Source organism: Opisthocomus hoazin, chromosome 4, assembly GCF_030867145.1.
Source record: "Opisthocomus hoazin isolate bOpiHoa1 chromosome 4, bOpiHoa1.hap1, whole genome shotgun sequence".
Classification (NCBI taxonomy): domain Eukaryota; kingdom Metazoa; phylum Chordata; class Aves; order Opisthocomiformes; family Opisthocomidae; genus Opisthocomus; species Opisthocomus hoazin.
The window spans coordinates 70,227,665-70,253,979 of NC_134417.1; the positions used below are offsets into that span (position 1 = coordinate 70,227,665).

At 39.8% G+C, this 26,315-nt stretch overlaps 1 protein-coding gene across 5 annotated transcripts in view; it reads right to left on the reverse strand.

The window, feature by feature from the left end:
* The window catches only part of ADAM22 (ADAM metallopeptidase domain 22), a 134,257-nt gene that overhangs the window by 26,318 nt on the left and 81,624 nt on the right, over positions 1 to 26,315 (reverse strand). For all 5 annotated transcript variants that reach the window (XM_075419398.1, XM_075419400.1, XM_075419397.1 and 2 more), the window contains exons 8-26: positions 25,846 to 25,916; positions 25,072 to 25,146; positions 22,358 to 22,429; positions 21,192 to 21,358; positions 19,153 to 19,237; positions 18,632 to 18,722; positions 17,903 to 17,954; positions 15,932 to 16,031; positions 11,235 to 11,306; positions 10,624 to 10,716; positions 8,403 to 8,483; positions 8,123 to 8,173; positions 7,786 to 7,849; positions 7,156 to 7,261; positions 5,980 to 6,096; positions 5,100 to 5,268; positions 4,020 to 4,128; positions 2,930 to 3,020; positions 1,582 to 1,599 (exon numbers count right to left, since the gene is read on the reverse strand). In XM_075419398.1, coding sequence (XP_075275513.1) covers positions 1,582 to 1,599; positions 2,930 to 3,020; positions 4,020 to 4,128; positions 5,100 to 5,268; positions 5,980 to 6,096; positions 7,156 to 7,261; positions 7,786 to 7,849; positions 8,123 to 8,173; positions 8,403 to 8,483; positions 10,624 to 10,716; positions 11,235 to 11,306; positions 15,932 to 16,031; positions 17,903 to 17,954; positions 18,632 to 18,722; positions 19,153 to 19,237; positions 21,192 to 21,358; positions 22,358 to 22,429; positions 25,072 to 25,146; positions 25,846 to 25,916 — 1,684 coding nt within the window. The remainder of the gene's footprint in view (positions 1 to 1,581; positions 1,600 to 2,929; positions 3,021 to 4,019; positions 4,129 to 5,099; positions 5,269 to 5,979; positions 6,097 to 7,155; positions 7,262 to 7,785; positions 7,850 to 8,122; positions 8,174 to 8,402; positions 8,484 to 10,623; positions 10,717 to 11,234; positions 11,307 to 15,931; positions 16,032 to 17,902; positions 17,955 to 18,631; positions 18,723 to 19,152; positions 19,238 to 21,191; positions 21,359 to 22,357; positions 22,430 to 25,071; positions 25,147 to 25,845; positions 25,917 to 26,315) is intronic.

The window sequence follows — 26,315 nt, forward strand, 5'->3', positions numbered from 1 at the left end:
CTCTTTTCACTGCTTTCAGTTTACTTGTTTCAGTTGCTTAGTACTACCAAATATTCCTTTGGTAATGCTCAAAAACACCTCAATAGCTTATTTTCATCTTTATTTAAGGAGTAATCAGAAACAATGACCAAAAAAAAGGACACTCTGGATACTCTCATGGATGTCTGTTTTCTCTATATATGATGCACTCCTTGTATATATTCAAAATTATTCTATCCAGAAGTCAGCCTACAGAACTTCATTTTCCACATGAAGGAAATGTAGTTACTAAGTATCTCCATCACCTTTAAAATGATGGAGCCCTCCACTACCTTCAAAAGCCTTAGCTTATGCTGGTTTCCACTATGCCCATGTCCACAGATACAGATGCAGGCTGACTGCATACTCACAGCTCTCTGTCCACATACTAATTTCTGGAGATGAGGGAATTTGAACAAGTTAGATTCTCTAATATTCCAGATGCAACATGCAAGGGGCGGTCTCTTTCCGGATTTCAAGGTTTTGGCTGCTCCCTCTTCAGCCAATATTGAAACATCCACAGTAGAGTGACTTGATGGCCATGTTAGTCTGCACCGACAGATACGTCGCGTTCCACTAAGCAGCACCAAACTCTGAAATTCTGCCTGCCCCAAGCCGGGTCACATTTCCTACCCACCAACCTCTCCACAACATTTGGCTTCAATAGCTTTGCCTTTTTCCTGTTACTGTTCCTGTTTCCTACAACCTGTCTGACTTTGTAGTACACAACCAGCACTTGGCAGTGCTTTTCTGCTTTTTGCAAGTATTTTCAGCCTGGCAGAGAAAGCGCTTACACAGGCAGGGGAAATGGAGAACAATCACAACAGGTCGGAGCAACAAACAAAGCAGCAGCTTGGACCAGGAGGCGGTAACACAGGCAGAAAAGTCCTCTTATCTGTGGGGGACTGGGAGAGGAAGAAGCCAGCTCCCCCCCAGAAGATACATCTGCCAGGCAGACGACCGATCAAAGGGAGGTGGTCTTCTAGTAGCCAAACCCAGGTCACCAGCAACTGTTTGGTTTTTGGCCACAAGCTTAAAATGGTGAACGCTCAGCCCTGTGCTAAAGACAGTACTGCGTGTTAGCTACAAATCAGTCAAGCAGGGTGGCAGGACAGAATGGGCTCCTCATCTGCACAGCAATTTAACAGCATCATATTTTTAACTGCAAAGAGGCTCCAAGAATGAATTTGTCTCAAAAGGCTCCACATCACGTTAGTATTAATTATTCAATTCTCAGCCTCCCAAGAACACTTTACTCTCTATTAGCACATTTTCAGTCTCTCTTCTTGGAAAGATTCTCCTGTTTTCCTAAATAAAATAGTCTATCTCAGAAGAAAACATTATTTTTGCTACTGAGTCCAGTGAAATCAGGACTTCAAACAATGCATTTATAAGATAAACACCAATTTCATATATTCACGCAAATATTCTTTAAAATATTATATTTCTTTATAGAAAATACAGTGATGACTATATTTTCTTTATAGCATGTAAATGAGCAATAGAGAAGAAAAACTATTTTCAGACCTTTCTAAGATACATTCCATTACTTGTATCACATACCTCTGTCTTCTGTAGTTTCTTTCCACACAAAGAGAAGAGAAAGAAAGAAGAATGAGTTATCAGTAATGCAGGCATACATGGTCAGTAAGAGAAAAAAAATGTAAAGAGAAAAGCAATGTATGCAGAATGAAATATTTGCTCAAAATATTTCTATAGAAAACATTTCTGAAATAAACATACTTATAAACATACCAAATCAGAATAAACAAGGAGAATACATTCATGTTGATGGCTGAAGTCAGTGCCGAGTTGGAGGTGCAGTTCATGATGAGTTTAAGTCTATTCACTGTGAAGCTGTTAGTCTACGGTGCACTCCTGCCCTCCACCTCCAAAAACTAACCCACTGGCTAGATGTAGTCTCAAAATGAGCCCTTACATTTTGGAGCTGCGCCCAAAATAGAAGTCCAGATTTTCAGGTACTGCCAGAAGCTGAGGGTGATATCCCAAGACAGCATAACGTACCTTTTTACTATCCTAATCTTCATGCTTTTTTCCAAATGCTTCTTTCCTTACTTATTTCTGAACTGTCCTCAGCCTACCTCAGTCTAAAAAAACCAGCAGAGGATGTGCCAGTTCATTATGCCAAGCCGCTGGGGCCGTGTCCCAGCTACAGCACTGCCTGCAGCTGGACCCGCTCTGCCCTCCAAGCACACCAAGGACCCGCGGACAAAGGATTTCAAGAGTCAGTCTCACCCAAACACAGGTGACAAAGTAAGTACCTTGAATCTTTTTTTAATACATGCAAAAAACTAAACCCCTCTGTTTTTAGAAGAAACTCAGAAAAGCAGAAAAACTGAAAAAGATCAGTCACGCTAAAATAATACATTTTGCCTCTCAGTGAGTGCAACACTGACAGTTCTGCACCAAGAGAGAATTTGCACCTTATTTGCAAATTACAGATCTCTCTCTTACCGAAAAATGTGCCTGAATTAATTTCAGGTTAAGCTACTTGAATATAAACAGCTGTTTAAGGAAGCTTATGGTTAAATGCTTTACTGACTGACTGAAGGCTAATCTTGCTAAATGTACTTCATCTGAAAAAATTTATAATTGAATCAGACTGTATTCTTGTATTTCCTTTGCCAGATTCAGTAAAATGATAATTTGATCATCTACAAAAAGGAAACGAAATAACTAAACAAGAAATAAATTTCAAACCTGGACCAAACTCTCCAAAACCACGTGCATATGTAACAATTGCTTGAAAAATGCTAATACTATAAAAATGTCACTGTACAAATATAATCCAATTTGGATTTTTTAGATTATGTTTGAATGGTTCTTTTCATAACATAATCAGCTATAAACATATTTTTAAACTGTATTAAGAAGAATACAATTTACTTACTTGTAACCCCAACCAGTTATTCCTAAAACAAGAGCCAACACTAAAATGGTTCCAGCAATAGCCCCTATTATTATATTTGTGCTAACAACACCTGGAAACACAAGAAAGGGGAAAAATATACAGGGTTTTAGGAGAAAAATATACAAAAACAGTAAATACACTGTCTTTCAAAAACCTGCTTGGACAACTTACACTAGGCTGATTAATTGTAACCAGTGATACAATCTTGAAGTATAGCATGGACATGAAAAGATCATTTGTAAATTAAGCTTTGATCTCTGTATATGTTTTTCCTTAACTGAACGCTTGCTACATGGGAAAGCTGGGCCAGGTATGCCAATACAATGTTATCAATGTTAAACTGGTGTATCTTACATCCTTTTAACCTGCCTAGCAAATACATGCTTACATTGGAATAAAAGTGACTATTACATACATGCTTACATTGGAATAAAAGTGACTATTAGTTTGGTTTTATCCCCTCCATAGGTGAACAAATTAACCAAAAGAGACACTCTGGAAGATGGCAGAACTGTCCCCCCACAAGGATTTATAATGAAAAACATTCACACCCTCATTTTTTCACCATATATCTTTCTCTTGCATACAAGCCTAAAGATGAATAAAACCTTTCACTCAAATGTAAAAGCCTAAAATTTGTGTGCCAACATTCTGCACACTGGCCATGTAATGAAAAATTTACTCTACAAATAAAAACCAATCATGTAAGTAACATTACCTTTCCCTCTAGATATGAAAAGTCCCTTTTTGCTTGTCCTAATCTATCGCTACACTTAATAAGGCTACTCAGATGATTGGGACAAACAAGGTACAACTCGATATAATGGTACCAGTCCCGAGAGGTGCACTGAGTGTCTGTGAGCAGTACCACTCACATCCAGCCCTAGGTCTGAGACCTCATTCCCAGACACCGAGTGCTTCTGCTGCAGGAGGAAGGGAAGGGAATGAGGATCCTAATGGTGCATCATGTTATATGCTAACTAAAAAGAGTAGGAGATCTAGTTTCACTTAATGAACCTTTCTCAAATCCAAGGTTTTGCAGTTATTTGTAAAAATTATAATAACGTACCTTTATTCATGGCATCTTTATCAAAAAATATATCATCTTTGATGCGAGAACTGCAGTCATCTCCTCCCCAGAATCGGTCACAGACACACTTTATTTCATTGCTACAAACCTGCACCCAAAAGTGTAGCTCAGAATAAAATAACAAAATTATCTATTCCTGTAATTTATATCTACAGTACAGACACAGTCACATAACACTGATTTTGACTGCCTGGAAAATTTTGCAAAATATTTTTAATATACAGCAATTTTTAATGTATATATTAGATATAAATGGATTAAATGGGTTATTGTACTTTATATATAAATATAGGTAACGTATTAAACACATTCATATATTTTAATGTAATATATATTTAATAGAGCCACTTACAATTGCTTTGGGAGACTCTGAACCTCCATGATTTTATTTTTTTTAAATATGATGAAGTGGTTAATTTCAGATAAAAAAGGGGGTTTTAATGCCATATAACAGACAAAAGATGATATGAGAGAACAACTCATTTGACCTCAGCTCAGCCATAGGGACTGCTTCAAACTGTGTGAGGGACAAGGGTACTTGCCAGGGTGACCGCAAAGCCATAGGCTGTGCACGGAGCAGAGAAGCTGCCACTAGCCAAGAGCCAGCTCACTGCCCTCTTCTCTAGAGCAAAGTAACTCTCAGCCCACAAAACCCTACAACTTTATAAACCTTCTTGGCTGTTGACACAATAAAAAGGGAATTAAAAAGAGTATCTGGAAGCACTGAGACCCAAGTTTCTCAGTTCTTAAATCTTTATATTCTCCAGTACGTTGCCTGAGGAAATACCAAGTTAGCAGAAGTGACAGCAAAGGAACTGATTGATAAAATTTTTGCAAAACTAATACCTACTTATTGTGACTCACTGTTTAAGATGCCTTCACTGGTATGCATTATGTTTATTTATGTGCCTCCTCCCCCTTTCCTTTTCAAAAGCTTCCCCAGTATAAAGACTTTTAGAGTCACGCTGCTGACCTTCCTGAAATGTCTAGCTCGTACACTACACAACGCCACATATTCAGCAAAAAACAAAAAAAGGATTAAACAGTACAAGAACGTACACCGTGTCCTGAACAAATCTGGCTGTCTGTAGTGCCTGGGCAAGTACTGAAGTTGAAGGCCTCGGTGGGGAGGCAGCGATGCTCAAGGCACACCATGTTTGGCCCGCACGGCGTCCCGTTCTCCACATAGCCCAGGTCCGTCTCCTCATCGAGCTTCACATGGCCTCCACTGCAAGACAACCAAGAGGACCCCGGAGACTTGTGCTGTGATTAGATGGGACTGCTTGAGAAATTGGGCTCTGAGCTGCTGCCTTCACTTCTGTCTGCATTATACAGTGCCCAGGAGCAGGAAAAAGTTAAGTATTGGCTGATTTATCTCACTGGTCCTAATGTGAAACAAACCAAAACACAGTATATCTACATCAAACAAATGTAATAGCAAAAACAAAGACCATTTTTCCTGTGTAAGAGCTAATGTTACATAAAACACTGAGTTTACTTGTGTAAGACTTTATTTCATCCTACAGTTGTGTGAAGCTATGAGAACACACCAGGTCTGTAACTGGGATTTAGCTAACATATGGCAATGTATGAAGCTGCCAGTTAGCTTTGGCAGTGCAGGCATATGTCTAAGTATTTTGAGTACATTAAGTACTTTACAAACATTAAAGAAAGTAAAATCAAGAGGCCAGAGACCAGCATTCTGTCTCTACACGCAAAATTAACTACTATACAGAGGGGACTGCAAAACAGCTGCGCTCCTTGCACACAGTCAATTTCCTGAAGCTTAACAAAGGTTGAGCTGGAATAATGGTTATGTGTTAACGGGGAAAAAAAATTGAATGGAAACAGTTGTTCTCCACTTGCATAGAAAATCAGCTTTCTCATTTGTAAGATTGATATTGATTGTCTCTGCTCTGTTTTCAGGATTTCCAATTACCTGCAATTGTAGACTTTTCCAAACTGCAAGACTGATGATGTGATTTCACCATCAAGTTCTCCAAGTCTGGGCACACTGGATATATTAGAGCACAAAAGGTATCCACAAAGCACATCCCTGCATTGAGAGAACAAACAGATACTCACCGAAAATTCAATGAAAACGGATGATAAAAAAAATGCGGTTTTCTTCACTTGCCTTGTAACATATTTGTTATTCTTTGCTTTTCTCCCACTGACAGTAACTCCAATAAATAATGTCTTGTTTCCCAAGTAAATTATTCTCCTCAGAGCTTAGATTGGGAAAAGAGTCTTTTTTACAATGTATTATTAAAAATGCTGAGTAGTAGCAAGCAGGGAGCCGTCAAGAACAAACCACATCAAACTGATTTAATATCCTATTAAGATACAGTAACTGGTCCATAAAGGAGAAGCAGTAGATACTGGCTTTAAACAAACTCTCATGTGACACATGTAAGTGAACTAGAGACACGAAGTTTAATTCAACTCCTGTGCAGAGACTTGTGCACTGTCAGAATAAAAGGGTCTGGCCTCTCCCATATTACTGAATATTTTTTACTCATTAATTTCTAACAGAACAAAAGTAAGGTTATCAAATCTGTACAGGAAGGTGGGAAAACATTAGTTCACCTGTAGGCAGGACTAGAATTTAAATGGCACTGACAGAATGGGGAACTCATCTGAAAAGCCAGAGTGCAGTCTGACAAGGACTGGCAAAAGGTTCAGAAATAGGCGGAAATAATCAACTGCACAAATACAGAATGTGAAACAATGGTTTAGGCAGCAACTTGCAGGAAAAGATGCGGAAAGTTACAATACAATGAAAACTGAACACAACTTGGCAATACAATGGGACCGCATAAAAGGTGAACACCACACTGAGATGTGAAACCACAGGCTGCTCTCCTCTGCACTGCTAAGCCTCTCCAAGAGTACTGGGACGACCTTTGGTCCAAGAGCTCCCAAAGCTCAGATGGTGCTCTCTTGTGTCAACACTCCGCTCCCCCCAGAATTCCCTGCACTACGGTTTGCAGAAGAAGGCCAGGAGAAGTCTGATCCACGCAGAGGCTTTTTAAGCCTCTCAATGCCAGCTAAAGAACTTGATCAGAGATTAAAAAAATCTCATACCAGTCATTTTCTAAATGGATCAACTTACTGTTTATTGCACTGTATCCATGAGTCCTTGTCTCTTCCACAGTTGCCTTTCTCAGTCCCTTCAATATTCAGCTTTTCATAGCAGTATCTGTCAGCAGCTGTCACTTCTGAAAACAAACAAATCTCTTCTAAGATGATGAAGACTTTAAAAAGCCAGGTCCTGCGAAACAGGAATGCATGACCAAAGCAAGCAGAGCTTCACAATCTGTGAACCGCAGAACCATGGTCTGCAGGTGGCCTGTGAAACTCTGCAGTGTTCTCAATGAAAAGTTTACTGCTGGCACCACAGGACTTTTTTACAATTTTGTTCAGATTGACCAGAGTTTATTGATTCAAAATGTCCAGAAGCCACTGAAATAAATCAATAAATACGGGTGTAGGCTCCCTGGGTGGTTATTAAAGAGAACTTAAACCTATGACTTCACAATAATCACCAGTGAGTTAACCAACACAGAAGCAAGATGGAAAAGAGGATGCAAAGACAAAATGAGTGGGGAAAAGTGGGAGGGACATACAGTTCTAGCTGTTTTTAATGGTTCTGAATATGTCTCTTCCATAATTTTTCTTAGCTAAGATAACCTTTCAAGCCACATGAATGACAAGCAACTTAGAAGCAGTAACATTCACTCACTTTCACCCCAGATATATTTACACTGCCGGTCCCTGGTTTTACATCTTCCTCCAAAACAAATACCCTAGAAAGAAATAAAATATAATTTCAAATAACTTGATTTTTCAAAATGTGTATTTAATACACAGATTTGTCACATGCTTTCTACTGAGGCAACTAGTACATGATTCTACTCTCTGTTCATTTAAATGCTTAGATCCAAAATACAACTAGCATGCAAAACTCAGGAATGTTAGCAGAACTGTCCCAGGTGACTTCCAAAGATCTTACACCAAAATCTATAAAAAGCAATCTACAAAAGCAGAAAGAATGTAAAACAATCTGAAGTGCTAATTACCTGCCTGTTATCGCATGAATATCCATCCATTTTATGAATATTGGGAGAACACTACAGAAAGAGAAAATAACTAGTAGATCATAGATCAGGCAAGCATGGAAACAAAGTATACAATGAAAGTCATATGGAAAATTATTTCAGTATCATGCTGTTTTTTTCAGTATCAGCAGATTTAACACAATTTTTATACACCTTACTATACAAAATGGTAACATTCATAGTGATTGAGAGACTACAGGTGGATTTTTTTCATCTCTTAGACAAAAGACACAAAGATCACCTGACTGGAATTTCCTGTGCAGTTCTCTGCAATATCACAATCATTCACTGCTTCTCGGCACAAAACTCCTTTAGGTTCAAACTGAAAAAAAGGAACTGAAAATTAGTGTCTTGGTTTCTCCATATCTTGGCTTAAATGCAATGCTCCCTTAGAGTTTTAACTGAAACAAAAAACAGAAAATGTTCACGTGCTGATTGTAGTGAGAAGACTTTCCTTTGCCTGGTGCAGACAATGCACCACTCAAGCCACCGGCCATTTACTGGTGCAAGTGGTAACACTCTCTGAGGCACCCCCTGCCAAGTGCATCAAGTGAGGGGCCAAGCAGGGTAAAGTGCTATCCCAGGCTACAGGACCCCTGGGGTTTATCAAAACCAATACCGTAGTGGCTTGCAGCATTACCTTGACCAGGTCATTGTGCTTTTTTGGGACTATTTTACTCTTCTTTATAAAACAAGGAGAGCTATCCTGATCTTCTCTCTAGGGATGAAGAACACTGCAAAGCTCTAGGTGTAAACATTACGGTTATTACAATGCCCCATTACCACTGTAAAACAGAAACCACTAATAGATGTACTGAATTCTGTACAGTTTGACACTGTTTTCTAAGTGACCAGACATTTAACAATGATGAAAAATGTACCAGTGACCTAACATCTGCATTTTGGTTAAAGAGTTCTGTGCTAAACCTCAAGGCCTGTGAAAGCAGGAAGATATTCCACTAGTGGCAATTGTTAGCACTTCTGGTCATGGGCATACTGCATACCCCTTTATTTTTCCTGAAAGGTTTCTTAAACCTGTGATACCCAGTTCATTTTGCAGCTCTGTGACTTTTTTCTGGATCTGTGTTCACATACAACTGCTAAATTCATAGCTGGTGTGAACAGGCACATGTCAGTGGAAGAGCTAGACTCTGGTACTTTCTCAACCTTCAGCTTATCTTTTTCCTACCAGTCTCTGGAAAAATGCAGACAGGAATGTTGTCAGAGACACTACAGGATGCTGGGATATACACTCACCATGTTTTGCTTGCAATCCCTCCTTCACTCCTGCTTTCAGGCAGCATAGTACAGGGGAAGGTAGACCCAAGCATGGGAACTGTTATATATGGTCTTTTAAGTTGTCCTGACTAACATCTCCTAGGGACATGTGTCCTGCAAAATTCTGCCTTTCTCTTCATTGGCTCATCGTTGTCACTCTGATGTAGATAAACCCTTGCCTCATTTGCAAAAATAATGTAGGTACACAGAAGCTTCATTTTTTTTCTGATAGTCTTTAATATGGTGCCTATGTGACTTGGATACTTGAACAACATTCACCCACACTGGCAATTTTTTTTTTTTTTTTTTTTTATATTACATTAAAAAAAGGAATGTGGTCAGGGAAATGTGATCTGTTCCAGCATAATCTGTGCTTCTTTTTTCAGCATGAGCACAAAGTCAAGAACATGGTCCACCGTTATTTCTAATGTTCCTCCTAAGGAAATTAAAACCTCAAACGCCCACAAAGATAAAAATATCACATATAGTACACCAGTTTTAATAACATTAATAATAAATATCATTATTACTGAATGAGTACAAACAACTATTTGAAGTCATATTTAGCTGGGCTCCCTTACAGCCAAGATGTAGCTAAACCTCCATTTACTATTTACTGATGTAGCAGGAAGAATACCTTACAGTGTAGGGCGTGCTTCCCTTTACTCAACGGTATTTCAGTCAGTCCAAACATAAGGAGACACAGGCAACACAGGCAGACCTAGCTGAAACTGTAATCAGGTGTCTTTCAGATGAACACTTCTGAACAACGCTGCCAGCTGCATTTGTTGTTGTTTTTTTTTCTTTTTTTACTACGTCCTTCTCTCAGGCTGTCTGCAGTATGATTTTCCCATTCAGTCTCATGGGACAAATCCAGACCAACATGTAAGGCATCGGGAGTGGCACATGAGTAAGGATGTGCATGTTTAAACATGGACATCTAATAAAACCTCGTGGAACTTCAGCCCTGATCAAACTTGTCTGAAACTGGAAGGCTTTAATTCACCTCTGCATCTGATCATAGTCCCAATCCTAACTCAGAGAATAGCCCCAGATGAACCAGTTTTCAGCAAATTTTAAAAGGTAAGCTTTCAGAAAAGTAATCACAAGGTCTGCAAAGAAAAAGACATGTGCTGTGGTGCCTGTAGACACCCGGATGCAGCAGTGAAGGTTGCTACCCTTACCCGGCACTTCCGACAGCAAAGCCCGTTGCTGCACTGGGAGCCTGCCGTCAGGGTGCAAGTGTTGCAGCACTCTCCTCCTTCGCTGGCACACTCCTGAGGAACACACACACTTAGAATACATGGGAAAAGCAGATGAGCCTGAAGCTCTCTTATTACTTCTTGTCTTAGCATGCTACCTGAACAGACTTTTTAAGCAGGCTTTTAGGCACCTGGAGGCAGAAAAAGGCAGGTACTGTGGGGCATGAAGCTGCTGTTTCTTATGCAATATAGGAAGTAATTTTTCAAACTTCACGGTGTCAATCATTAAATACTGACATTTTAGCATTGACCAGGGTCATGTTCCCACCTAGGAAAATATTTTCTTTAACATCTTTTAAGGCCTGATTCCACACAGGTAGCTATTACTATTACTCTTCAGAATTTATGTGGTGATAAAATAAAAAAGCTGGCCCACGTTGTGTTAAACATGATGGAAAAAGGAAAGAAATGGTGAATCCTTTGCTGCAGGACCTTAACATTGCCTGTCTTCCTCCACTTAATGTCAACAGCAGTGATGGGCAGCACCATGCCCTGGAGAATCTAGCTGCTAATTTAAAGTACATTGCACTTACCGCTATCGTCCCACAGTCACACTCTTCTCCATCTTCCACAAAGCCATTGCCACATTCTGGAGGATCCAGAAGCTGGAGAGCAAAACGAGAAATCAAAGTGCGTGTGTCTCCTAAGGGAATCGTTGTGATATTTACTCTGTACAATATGTTTTTTTTAGCTAGCACTCCAAAGGCATTAACCCAAACCCAGTACCTACAACACAGGGAGAAGCAGACTAGAAACAACTCAAAATGAGCAAAGAACTAACAACACTCTGCACTAATGCAGCAATATTGCTGAGTCACATAGCGTCTTCCGTGCATGAGTGCCATTTTTACAGCAGATTCAGCTTGAACAGAAGCCACAATCAAAAACAAAAGGCCTGACTATAAAATTTTAAAAAAAAAATCATTATTGTCATTGCTGTTGTTCTAGAACTCAAGTGCTGAGAGCTGTGTCCCATACTGAAGCCTGCACTATACCTTCAGAAGGAATAGCCATAAAAAAATTTCCCTTCAGGAGCACGTGGCTCAGAAATGCAGGGAGAGTGTAGAGGCTGGGTTTCTCTGTCAGTTTTTATTGTAGCCGGATGTTTTTTCCTTCCCTTTTTCTCTACCACAGTCAAGAACTTTTAGCAGTTTTCCATAAGCATGTGTCACAGGCAGATGAGAAAGTATAGCTGGTGAGGTTTCCTCCCTTTCCCTTCAGCCTCCCCCCTAAACTGTAACTTAAAATGTCTAATTCTGTACATTGGTAGTAGTACTCTCCTTTCCCAGGGACAAGATTCATTCACCATTTTTTATACAGGACCCATGCTATGCTCTCTTTTAATGGACACTCACACTCTGTTCTTTGCAACTTCATTGTTTCCCATTTCCTAAAATTTCTAAAGGCAATTCTTCAAAAAGACAATAATTTTTTTTTTCTTTGGGCACCAGAAAACATAATAGTAGGTTTTATTACATAAATGAGAAGGCATATAAGTGTGTCACCAGGACTAAAATTCTGAAGATTCTCCCCAGTTCTCCAATTAAACCAGGATCATTCCAGAAACTACTGTGCTTATGAGCCATCTGCACAAGTACATCACTCGTGGCGTAGAATACGTTTCTCTCCGGCTCCTGCCTTTCTGTCAGTAGCCCACAGGATGGAGCATCACCTCGCATGCTTCACTGTGCCACAAAGCAGCCTCAGGCTAACACGCTATTATTAGACACCCCTATTGAAATGGAAATTTGACTGCAGCATGAAATGCATATGTAGAATCTAATATTAAATGTAAGCAAACAATTAGCCTTTAGAATTATTAATGAGTTGTTAAAACTGCTTATTTCCTACATATTCTTCCAGACATCTTCACTTCTTTAGTAACTCTAGGTGTGCTGCACAATACAGACAAGTAAACAGCAGTAACAGAGGCTCCTGCCTTAAAACACTGGGACAATTTGCTGCAGTACATAGGGACAGCTAAATATGACATGGAAGAAAAAAATCATGAAAAGCAAATTGGATCATTTTTCCCCAAAAGTCATATAATTCATCCATTCATTTGAAAAGAATACACACTCAATCTGCTCCAGCAGTCTTCGGGATCATAGCTGATCTTTCAGTGGAGCACTGCTGAACACTGCACTTTGTCACATCAGCTTTCCTTTATCTCATATTTCTTGAAAATCAGAAGTAAGTTTGTGTTTCACCATCCTTGCTAGGAAACACATGTCTTTGACAGCCTTGTGAATTAGACAGACATCCATTGCAAATAACTTTAAACCAACCCAAACAACATCACGTAAGAGAGTCTAAATCACCCTGGCTTCCACATCTAACTTCACATTTCCACATGCCATTAGAAAAAATTGTAAATGCTGCCAATCTAAACTAGCTGCGAGTAACTGTTTTTTGTCCAAGTGACAGATGTGTAAACAAAAATAATTGCTAAAACAAGCCCAAGTAAGACACATTGCACTATGGAAACAATTCATTCAGCAAAGAAATAAAAGCACCAATATTTCTCTCCACCTTTAATGAGACGGGAAAAAGCAAACTTCTAAAATGAAGGTGCATTTTACAGAATGAGAAATCTTACATCTTGTTAACCAGTTACAGTGCTTTCTCTTCACTTTTAGTAACTAATTCTTCCATGAAAAGGAGACCTTTGAGAGATAAGCAGACTCAGCTTATCCAAGATCTGATGTCTTCTCTTCCCCTCTCTAACATTTCTTGAAATTCTGTGGTGCTCAGAACATGCATTTTTTCTCAGCTGCTCCAGGAGGAGCATGTATCACTCATGAATTGACATTCTCTTTTGTATCTGTGACCACCTCAGCTATCAAGTCTTTTTTCCAAGTTGGACTGTCTTTCTGCCTTCGCCTCTTTCCTTGCTTGTTGAAAGACAGCCATTAAATAGAGGATAACATTAATTACATAGAGAAGAGAGTCAAGATCATTTTCCCAATTACTATACATTTTAATACATGTTTCAGTAAATGGAGGAGGAATATACTGAAACCCTGCTGCAAGTCCTCCATTATAGAAAAGCTTGCATCTTGGCTGGAGTTTCTTTAGCCTTATTTTGTATTTATTAAATGTCTCAGTTAATCATTTCATACTCTTTGCATCCTTCATGTGAATATACCTGTTCAGCAGACCAAAACTGAGACAAGAGAAACAAAGAAAAGGCGAATACTATCTCAAGAGATATTCCCCACTTCTTCTGATTTCCAGGACTCATGCAGCAAGACCTCTGATTTCACATGTTAGAGGCAAATTTGGAGGGGATGGGTCAGTCATTTAAGTGGGTCCTGATGCTTTTGTAGCTCTCCCACCTCCAAGCCTTTAGGGACGTAATGCACCCTGCTAAATGAGGCAAGGTACAGTGGCACTGAGGGCCAAGGTCCAGCAGGGATTTGCCAGCCTTCCCCATCTGGGGGACAACCCACCACAAGGCAGGGCTGTGCAGAGCCACATGCGCTGACCTGGCAGGAGCTAACACAGGGCTAAGCTGAGCCAATCACTTCTCACCAGACACATTTCTCCCCGAGCACATGCGGTACAGGGGATGACAGACCCTGGTGATGGGGATGATGTGGGCAGCACCTGGGGAACAAGGAGCATGACGGGCACCTAGCAGCCACAGGCTCTCCTAGTGTCTGTCCCCTACTCCCTGGGGCTTTCTCTCCTGCTCTGCCTCTTCTAGCTTTAGAAAAACTAGTCCCAGCTTTCAAAATATTCTGAGAGCCACTGTAAAAAGTTTGCCTTCTCAGAATAAGGCAAGTTTCACAGAATCATAAAATCATTAAGGTTGGAAAAGACCTCTAAGATCATCAAATCCAACCATCCACCCAGCACCACCATGCCTGCTAAACCATTTCCCAAAGTGCCACATCTACACATTTTTTGAACACCTCCAGGGATGGGGACTCAACCACCTCCCGGGATGGGGACTCAACCACCTCCCTGGGAAGCCTGTTCCAATGCCTGACCACTCTTTCAGTAAAGAAATTTTTCCTAATATCTAATCTAAACCTCCCCTGATGCATCTTGAGGTCATTGCCTACAATTGTCCTATCGCTAGTGACTTGGAAGAAGAGACCAACACCTGCCTCACTACAACCTCCTTTCAGGTAGTTGTAGAGAGAGTGATAAGGTCTCCCCTCAGCCTCCTCTTCGCCAGACTAAACAGCCCCAGTTCCTTCAGTCGCTCATAAGACTTATTCTCTAGACCCCTCACCAGCATCATTGCCCATCTCTGGACATGCTCCAGCAACTCAATGTCCTTCTTGTTCTGAGTGGCTCAAAACTGAACACAGTACTCCAGATGCAGCCTCACCAGTGCCGAGCACAGGGGGACGATCACCTCCCTACTCCTGCTGGCCACACTGTGCCTGATACAAGCCAGGATGCCCTTGGCCTGCTTGGTCACCTGGGCACACTGCTGGCTCATGTTCAGCCAGCTGTCAGCCAGCACCCCCAGGTCCTTTTCCGCCAGGCAGCTTTCCAGCCACTCTTCCCCAAGCCTGTAGCGTTGCATGGGCTTGTTGTGACCCAAGTGCAGGACACGGTACTTGGCCATGTTGAACCTCATAGAGTTGGCCTCAGCCCATCGATCCAGTCTGTCCAGATCCCTCTGCAGAGCCCTCCTATCGTCCAGCAGATCAACACTCTCACCCAACTTGGTGTCATCTACCATATCACAACCACTTCAACCGCTGGTGTCTGCAAAGCCGCTGGGCTGCACGGCAGTGCACCCCCTGCAGAAGCTCTAGGAGCCATGTCTTCATCTTGAGACAGAAGAGAAATAAAAGCAATCTTACTTCAGCTTCCAGAGATTTGTACCAAAAGGCATCAGTTCAACACAAATTAGAATTCAAGCTGTGCAAAAGTTTACCAAGACACTTGAAACCTCATCAAATAAATTCAGCAACGTATTGTATTTATAATATTCAAAACAAATTGTGTGACCGATAGTTCTAGATCAAAGCCTGTGGGAACTCTGTTGGACATGAAACTACTTATTAGAATTCTATTTAAATATAAATTTCCAAACTACTGTGACAGCCACAAAATCGGCTACTTTCACTCATGTCAGAAAAACTAGAACCAGAAATATCAAAATTACAGGTGTTATTTTTTCCAACATTATAATTTTCATTCTTTTTGCTTTCATCTAAATTCAAAATAGAATAGAAATAATACTTAATGATAAAGTATTGCTTACTTTGGTTGGTTTATTGAAAAGGCAGGCTCCACCTCCGTTGTTTAAAAATTCATGATACTCTTCAATATCACACTTGGAGAACTTGCTTGGAAGATAATACCTGCACAGAAATAAGGTAGCAGGATTACTTTCCATGGCGCCTTTTACACTATATTTTCTTTTTCCAAAATAGGAGGAGGAATACAATGTTACACTTTAGAAAAAATACAAAAGCACACTGTTAAGAATCAGTGTGACTATCTGTTTGTAACTCTAACTTGTAAATCATTTTAGTAGATGACACAGAACTTCCAGCAATGACACAGAGCTCAAGAAAAGTGAGAGGTCTAAAACATTTCACCAAGTTACTTCATGCCAAATATGACAAATCTTATTACACAGTGTGTAGTTCTCACAAACATGACCTGTTTCACTAATGGGCCTGATCTCAGAAATACATACATTTCTTCCCGTATACATCACAGGACATAAAAATTGCTCATAGTTCATTTCCCTCTTAGACTAAATTGCTCTCCTGGCCCACAGAATTTTTATATAATAGAGTTATGCCATTTTAAAACACGCTTCTAACAAACATCAGCTAACATTTTGGCTTCCCTCTCTCATGTGCGCCACTGAATAAATTTCATTCCAGTACAGAGTGCCAGCCTAAGGCACAGTGCACCACCTAAACCGAGTATGATGCAGAGAATCTTTGCATGGATCCTTTCCATAGGGAAAGAATTCTTCCTGAAGTAACTTAAGTGATCTTTATATTAGGTCCTTAGTCATGAAAGTACTTATGCTTCAAGCAGATTTTGGATTCTCAAGGGCTTTTCCTGTATCAGCTCATCACTGGCTAAAAAAATATTAGCAGAAGTGCTATACAAAATAATCCTGCATTGCTTGGAGTGATGGCTTGCAAAACATAATTGGTCTTTTCCACCTCTAGTGTCTATGATTTATGTCTAAACACTACACAGAATGTGGGATTCACCAACCTTCATCAATAAGCTAGGTAAATACAAGCTTATTTTGGGTACCTGATTATTTGAAAGGTTTGGATTTCAGATAAAGAATTCAAAGACCATTAGATAAGGAATCACTTCTACAAGAATCAAGAATGCTTCTCAGATTGGCTTTTTAACATACTAAAAAAACCAAAAATTCTACCTAGTATGTATTTAGGTAGACAAGGTGAAAAAGGCACACAGTCACTCTTCCAAAGAGCTTTGAATGAAATACGCTTCTTTGTTTACAATTGTTCTGACCACAAAGCTGTTGTGAGAATTTGCAGGTCAGTTTGAAATTAATTTAAAAATTTGGACCATCGTCTCTATCTACAACTAGACTATAGTCTAATTCATCCACATGACAAAAGACAGGCCTGTAATATGAAGAATTAAGGTCTGAATACATGCATTAGAAAGTATCAAATTTCACACAGCAACAAAAATTTGCTGGTTCACTAGTCTAGATAAAATCTCTCCAGTGACATTACATCTGGGTATAAGCATACTCAACCTCCAACAGGAGCAGTTTTTCTAACATTATCACACAATCTGAGAGATAAAATTGATACAGTTGAAAGATTCCAACAGAAATACTGAAAATGAGACACACTTAAGAAATTTGATAACAGGTTTTCAAGAATCAGGATGTGCCATTGTTTGTTCCCACAACTCAACAGCAAACCCCCAGGAGAACAGAACTTAAGCATGCTTCTCCTTCTTTGTAATAACCTGGCTTGGCTGTTGAGCCATGTGGTTTGTGATTTAAACCAGCAGTCACCAAAACTCCTCACATCTCATTAACTCGTTTACTCTCACATTTCTTTCAAAGTGTCTTTTCTATGTATGTTGTACAGCTAGTACCTTACTTTCTGAAAAATGATTCACAGAAAATACACTGCTGAACTACAAAAGCCAAACGTTTTCACACCTTTACATCAATATATGAAGGACATGACTTTCCTCTAGTGAAATGCCTTACCCCGTGTCTCCCATTATGCATCCAGACCATGTGTCCTCACACTTGCACTCACCTGACAAAAAAAAAAAAAAAATCTTGAGTCTTGAGATTCCAAAATAATGCATTTCTTGTCACAAAAACCACACTGTAGTCAATTCCATTTCATATTTAAATACAAGCTGAAAAGAGTAATTTGATGGTTTATTGCACACCTTAGTTTAAGTGTATCACTGCACACAGACAAACTTTCTTTCAAAAACCATACATGATTCTATGCAGTTCTGAGCTTTGAAAATATATCCTATTTTTCTTTCCTTCTCTTAAAACAAAGTTAGGGAAAACTGCAGTGTCACCCTCCGGCACTTGCCAATCCTGAGTCAGCTCTCCTGCCTTCTCCTGTGTCATGATATTTGATACCAAACTTTTCAGAGTAAAAAAAAAAGAATCATTTTAACCCTTCTTCTAATTTTATAGTTCTCTTCTACTACCATGCTAATGTGACTGGGCAAATCTTCATTTGAAAAACAACAACAAACAGTAATGCACACAAAAATGCAGAACATCGTCTGTAAACACGAGCCAGTACAGCAGGATCAAGCAGTCCCTCCTCCTGTTATTACAAGAAAAATAAAAATATTCCAACATAAGGAGAAATATGGGGAAAAAATACGTATCAGAGAGACACTGATAAGATCCTCCACCTTTTAAGATTCTTCTCTTGAGACAGAGTGAAAAAACAAACAACCTTACCACTTATAAGTTTTCTTCTATCTGAGAAAATGCCAATGTTTTGGGCCAAGGTCTGTGCCAGGGTAACTGCCATTAAGTCTGGCTTTCCAAACTGAAAGAAACAAGCACAGTAGGAAGAGTAATCGGTTATGTACAGCTATCTATCTCAGATACACGTGAAGCTTTTCTCATTTCAAGGCAGTAAAAGGCAAAATCAGATGCACAGTGTTAAGAGTTCTTACTTCAGAGCAGCTAGATAATGGACAAGTAAGGAAAACTAAACGCTGGCTTATGGACAAGCTAAAAGTCTGTTTCTGCAAGTATGAATGACAGTATATTGCACAATCTGGTGAAAAGTGTATTTGAATCCATATCTGACTATTCACTCATCACTCTTCATTGAGATATCCTTTCTACAGAGCTGCACTAAAACTCTGCATCAGCATAGAAGCAGCAAGATATTTTGAGAACTTGTCTGCACTGATAAATTCTGCACAGATAAATTTCCACCCCTTTTTCCTCATACCAGTATCCCCACCTACCTCATTCACACCTCCGCCTTTAAGCAAGGAACAGATTCCACCAGTGTGGGCTATACCACTTCGACTGCTCTGAAATCGACTCCCCCTTTGACAAAAAGGAAAAAAAAAAGGAAGTTTACCCTGCTCAGTCCATGAGTTTTGCACCTATGCATCCCAGTATCTACCCTTCTGATTTCCAAATGAGAAACTATCATTTGTAAATGCTGGTTGCCACTACTACGCTGCAAACTATGCAAAAACAAAATGGGAAAAACAGATAACCCCTCACAAACCTCACACGAAAAATTATCTCCAGAAAGTTATACCATCTTCCCTCCTCCTTCTCAGACTACCTAATATAAGTAAGCATAAGAAGCAGACTATTTTGCCAAACCACCTGAATCTCAATTGCCTTTTGTTCGTTGACGTAATACTGCAGCAAGTGACTTCCGCTGGCGCATGCTACAGACAGAGCACAAGAGAGGCCACCACGCTGCCAACGCATGGGGGACTAGTAAAAAGATCAGTGTCCAGCGGGGCAATGCTGATGTGGTAGAACTCAAATGCAGAGGTACATGAAAACTCCCTGGAACTGCAGCCGATCTCATCCAAGGGACAGATGCACTCTGAGCCTAAATATAATCATCTCTTTGGTGCTGACCACGTCAGCATGAATGACTGCCAGTAACTGGAGACAAAATTTACTTTGCTCCACTTCAGAGGACTGATATACCTAAGCTGTGACAAATTGTTTTTTCCAAAGGAAAACAGTAAAATATCAAGAAATAATACAACGGGCTAACTGTGCTAAAGGCAGAAGTTCATTTGTAACCACTGTACTGCCACCCCAGCCAACCTCAACTCCCAACTTAGCCGTGTTTCACACCCAGACACAATTTCAGAAACTGGTATTTCTAAACAATCTATGAATGCACTACCTCAAACACCAGTGTTGGTGGTGTTATGGATAGCACAGGAATTAGCATTACAGTGGTGTCCAGAGTCCCAGTCATAGGGCAAATAGGGCCCTCTTTGTCCTAGCCAATCCACAAACTCCCGTAAGAACAAGACTTCCCCCAAAGTCCTTACATATCACCAGAGAAGATACATGATGGATGTGAGAAAACCTGATTGCCATTTCACAGATGAAGAACTGAGACACAAAGAAACCAAAATCTGCAAGCACCACTTACAGATCTTACTAGCTCTCTTCATGGCAGACGTCAATGGCAGTAGTTAAACATGTGCAAAAATTCTGAGAGGGTGCATACTGGGGCTGGGTATCCTGGCACCGTACTGGAGTCATGTGAAAGTGAGGCGGTTAGGTTGGGTTAGGTTAGGTTTGTTCATATTGGCTCCTACAACAGTCAGCAGAGAGGCATAAGGACTCCAACAGAGCAATTCATCCAGCGTGTCTTATGTGGATCAAAAATCTCAGCCATGAACCTCTCCTCTATTTTTGTAATTATATTTTCTTATAACAATCTTATTTCCAAAACAGTTAAGATATTTAGAGAAAATAACATTCCTCCCAGCTTATTCTTCTTATAGGACATGTCTCTCTGGAGAACAAACTGTTTCGAGGATCTAAAACACTTCAGTAATCCTGCAGCATGCAGGTCATTCAACAAAGTAAAGCAGGCCATAGTGCTTTTTAAGCAGGAAACCTCATTGGTTTCAAAACCAATCTTCTGCTTTTAAATAATATAACAGGGCTGTTCGTGCCGTACTGCCGAAGAAGCCAACCTCCAAGCTGGAACCATGCATCACCTTTCAGGTAGCTGTGATTGCGGAGTAGGTAATTGCACAGAATAACCCAGGATCACAGCACATGCAGCTTCAGTTTAGTATGTTAAAACTAAAATGAGAGTCAAAACTCTAGTTGCACTGGCAGGCAGTTTGTGCATTAAGTTTTTCCCACCTCCCCATCAGAAACATTATTTTCTGAATTGTTGTGGATTACATACACAACAGAAAGGAGACGCATCAGCCACTTGTGATAAGCAACCCCCAAGGAAAGAAAAAAACCCAGAAATAAAACATCACACGAGGTTACGTACGAAAAAAGGTGAACTGCGTCACTTTTCTCTCTGATAAAATCCCTCCTATATTTCATAAACTCACGCAGGGTCACCAAGGGGTTTTCAGATATGGTGAACTTGTTATCAGTAGCCCAGGTTTCCATGGCAACCAATACTATCCTGGTGTTAAGTTGTTCTTTATATATCTAGTACATTAACAGAATGAACAAATACATTATGTCAAATAGAATAAAGATAAGTTTTACCCCTTTGTTGTAATAGCTTGCATTTTTACATAACTAAATATTTAGCTTGTTCTAGCACACTTTAGCTTCTCCCAGGTGATTTTATCTCCCTTAAAAACAACAAACAAACACAAAAACAAAGCAAAATCTAAATTTCAGGCCTAAATCTTCAATCAGCTCTCAGCCTGCAAAAATATCCCTTGCAATCCTACACTGGTAAATGTGCACAGAAGGAGACTGGATTTTTGAAAAATTACCACTGAACCATTCCAAACAGTTCAAAGATTTGGAATTAATGAGTCTTTTATAACGTCCAGCTCACCCCAGTGACACATGAGGACTCTCTTATACCAAATAGTGACCTATAAAACTACAGTTTTCACTGTTACACTGCTCTACAAGAGTATTTAACCTCATGCTGGCTGAATCATGAAAAAAGAGCCATCCTTTCAATGCTGGGAGTTAATACTCCACATCAAATACATTCAAGAGTGGGAAATGCATTTTTCTTCTTCTAGTAGTACTTTTCTGGGGTGAGATGCAAAAGCCAGCAGCTCATATGATTTAGAGTCACAAATATAATCCACCTGTATGTCCCTATTCTAATCCATTTATTCAAATGTACTTTTGCTGAAGAAATTTTAATGCGTTCTAATTTCAGACTGTCTTTTGGGTTTCAGGCTGTCAACATAGGGATCCTGTGTCAAAAATTGTTGTAAACTCAGACTCAGGGGACTGATCCAGTGGGATACTTCAATGATTCAAGCCACAAAAATTCTCTAATGCTTTATGTTAGACAAAGGCTTTACAGGTGGCTGACTGGTTCTAGATGAAAACTTGTGATTTTCACATATGTTATTATTAAGATATAACATGAACTCACAACTCCTGCATCTATCGGCAGGAGAATCATATGACTCATCTCACACATAAAAGAACATTTAGTTGAGTGATACTTACTAAATCTGCCATGTTCACAACTGATTTAGCATAGCTGTTTGTATGGCCAACTGACAAACGGTGCTTTTTACACTGCAAAACAAACACAGACAAGTTACACATACAGCCTTCAGAAAAACAAGCTCCATTTCCAAGAAAGCATGAAGTAAAAAGCAACTACGTTAATAGCAAAACAAGGTTTGGTCTCCTGTGCTGAAAGTAATGTTAATCAGTGACAGCAGAAAATTGCTCAGAAATGCACATTACTGATATACTTTACATCAGCTGTTGGGAGGATCTATTAACTCCTGTTTGGAAAGTTCTCTATGATCTTTACTGAAAAATGCTATAGGAACAAGAACAGAATGTTGCTGTCTTCACTATCTTTACTATTGGCAATTTTAAAGTTAATTCCAAATGACAACACAGAAATCAGCAACACAACTTTCATAGTTGAGACTCCTTTAGGGGTGTTACCCCAAGAATGCCTGTATCCATGTTTTACTCTATCAGACTTCCTTTTCTTTTTTTTCAGTTCTCTCAAGCTGTCTTCTGGTTATCTTCATGTACAATTTCACACTCCCATAATCTCATAGTAACTGGTTCAAATCACTTTGACAATGAGAATGCAGTGGCACCTTTACTGAAATCTGTAATGCAGTGCTATAAAGATGACGCTGAAGATAGCTGTCCAGGTACTCCTATTTGCAGAAAGAAACACATATAAATGAGCACCATGGGTATGGAAGTCACAAGTATCTAAGAATTTAGGGTGAAAGGACCAGGATTTTCAGAAATGTTTAACAATCTTGTCCCCCCGACACCTGATTTTGGAGTGAAAAGTTGTCCATGTTATCTGCAAGTTAGGATCTTTTAGTCAGCAAGAAGTGCCCAGCAGCTACAGCGTGGGAAAGGCACGCTCTCAAGCAGGAATGGAGGAAAACCCACCAAAATTCAGGAAGTTAGACTTGCTAAAAAAACAGGCCCGGACTGCGAAGCTAAAAATGTCAGAAAGGATGAAATTAAAAATCTACAAAATAAATGGAAAATGAAGCACAGAAATGAAGGGAAATCAGAGTACTACTGAAGTCTCTACTTGCAACTAAAACATCAAACTTTAGGACACTTAGAGATGCCGGTGGCCTACAGAAATGTTTTCAGTATACTCATTTATAAGCCCATTTCAATGTTTGGGTTTTAAAAGCTTCATTCCCTGACTGGAAGCAATGGCTGGACAAGCAGCTGAGAGGGCAGACAGGAGGGCACCGCATGCCTCGCAGCGGTGAGCTGCCCGGGGGCCTGTCGGGACACGGCCAGCTCCGCAGAGCAGAGGAAAAAGCACGAGGTTCATTGCTCCCTCTGGGAGCACCTGGGGAGGGAGAACAGTGCAAATGGCTCCGACTGTGTGGGGTGTCAGCTCCATGCTGAGCGCACCTGACTGCCGCACCCATTGCACTCATGGAGACTAATCAAAACACATGTGCGTGCTAACCCAGGCCATGGGGAAAGGGAGGAGCCCAGCACATACAACACTTCCTTCTCCCAAGAGGAAATTATTCAGCTTCTTCAACCACAGATGTTCACTGTCATTTGCTTCAGAGAATAAACTTCTAAGTGGACTGACTCTCACAGTAGCTATAATTAACCAAAATCAGGAAACATTGTCCGGGGGGGGAATCGGCCCAGACAGATATGGTCCCAAGTGGGAAGTTGTGGCTTCAGGCCTTCAGGATCAAACGCAATGACACCATTTTAGGGAATTCACCATCCAGTATTGTCCGTTTTAATCCAAGAATTTATTGTTATGGTCACGAAACTGAGCTGACGGAGGATTACGTTGTCCAAGGACAGTGGCATATTCCTTGTACACTCTGATGTCGATTTTTGCCAATTTGGGTACTGCTTGAGAGAAGCTGCACATTACAGAAATGGTAGAGAAAACATATAGATATATTTTTATTTTAAAGCCATAAAGGACCATAAGATGAACTAATGTCACCAGTCGGAGGGGCACCACCAATCTCTGAACTTTATCCAGTTACTTCAAGATCGAACACTATTGTTTGTGTTTGACACCACCACATCTTCCAGAAACACACTGTCTGGATTCGAAGACTGCAAGTGATGGAGAATTCACCATTTCATTTGATGTTCCTTTCATTAATTATTAATTTTCTTCACTGACATAAATCTCTGCTTTTTCCCACTTGAATGAGCTCAGCTTTTCTTCAATACACTAATCTTTATTATGTCTCCCTACACTACATTAAAGAGCCTATTTATGTTCTCCCAGAGAAAGTACACAAGCTTAACAAAATAATTTTCTCCATATTGATTTGGATGTATCAAAAAATTTAGTCACTACTAATCTCCCCATTGTCAACAGCTGCTGCACAACTGCAATAACTGCATTATTGATTGCTGAGTGGTTATAACCAAGATAAGCGCTCAAAAAAGCCAGAAAGAAAATCATCAGCGTAAGCCACACTGACATTAGTTACTTTATGATCCTTCTTTCTGATACTCAGGCCTGATTGCATTCTTGGTGAAATTACCTTGCCAAAATTCAGAAACAACTTCATCAATGGTTAATGAGACCATAATCTCTTCTTTTAAGGGCATACTTAATTTATTCTGGCCATATATTGTTCTTTATTGTTATCCTTTATGGACCAATTAAGAAAATTAGATGTTACAGATAACTGTAAGATGTTGAAGTACTACGTCAGTCTTACCATTAAATGATCATTGACAATCATTAACTCGATGTATTTTGTTTCCTCTTCAACTTTACGTGGAATCTGACGAACCTACAGAAAGAGTACAACTGTAAGAGAGTCTAACAGAGTACAGAGAGAGTACTGGTAACTAGAAATGGTTTCAGAAACCAAACTTATTACACATCTGGTTTTTGTATTGTCTTAATTCTGGTCTCAGATATTGATGAAACTTCTGGTGCTTGGTTGTGTCATTTAAAAAAATTCCCTGATCTCCACCAGGACATTTATATGACCTTAAACAATGAAATCCAGTCCTCCAACCCATCTAATCCTGAGTTTAGTTTTTTTCAAAGAAAGAGAATCCTCAGTGGGGCCTATATATCTAAAAATGGCTTGTGTCAGCTATAAACTTTTTTTCCACAGAGAAAGGGATCCCTCCTGCATTCTTTATGAAAAATCTCTGTAACAATTCTATTAATTATTCACACACTGCATTTGAAAATGTTTCTGATATAACTGTACAGTCATAATGAGACAAAATACTTCAGCTACTTTTTCATTTGCAATTTAGCAGTGTTTAACAATATTATAACTCTTCAGGTGGGCAATGTCCAAGAGAACCCAACAATGTCGTGCCAACATTAGATACCCCTTTTTGTAACAACTGTATTGATACACAGACCTCACACCAAACCTGCAGCAGCAGGACTCCATCTGGACAAATTAATTCAGCAGACACAAAGCAAACTTGATAGCATATTACTTATAAACAAGCATATTGGCACATACCTGCCTTTTACTCCTTTTGTGTCTTGGCTTTACAACAAAATTCTGTGATGTAGTATTCATTTGCCAGAACTCTAAGCAGAAAACACAGGCAAATACATTGAATGTTTACAAGAACATAGCCCAACAATTAGTGACCCTGATGCTGCGTGACAGCAGTATGGCATTCTTCCACACATCAGATGCAGTAACAACTCGTTTTCTCAAGTTTCCAGCTAGAAAGGAGACAATGTTACAGATGCTTCCCAGTAACAGAGTTCTTATTAAAAACTCTACTAGTGATAATCTGGGTCTGCTGAAACAGATGATCTGTGGGTGTCACGCTTCAGAAGGCACAGCAGATGTTCTACACTAAAACTTCAGCAGCACTGGGCATGTAATATTATTAGCACAGTGCTTCCATGGAGTGAATCACATTTTGGGGAATTCAGCAGACACTCACAGAGCTCTCGCAATAGCTACCTAAATTAATA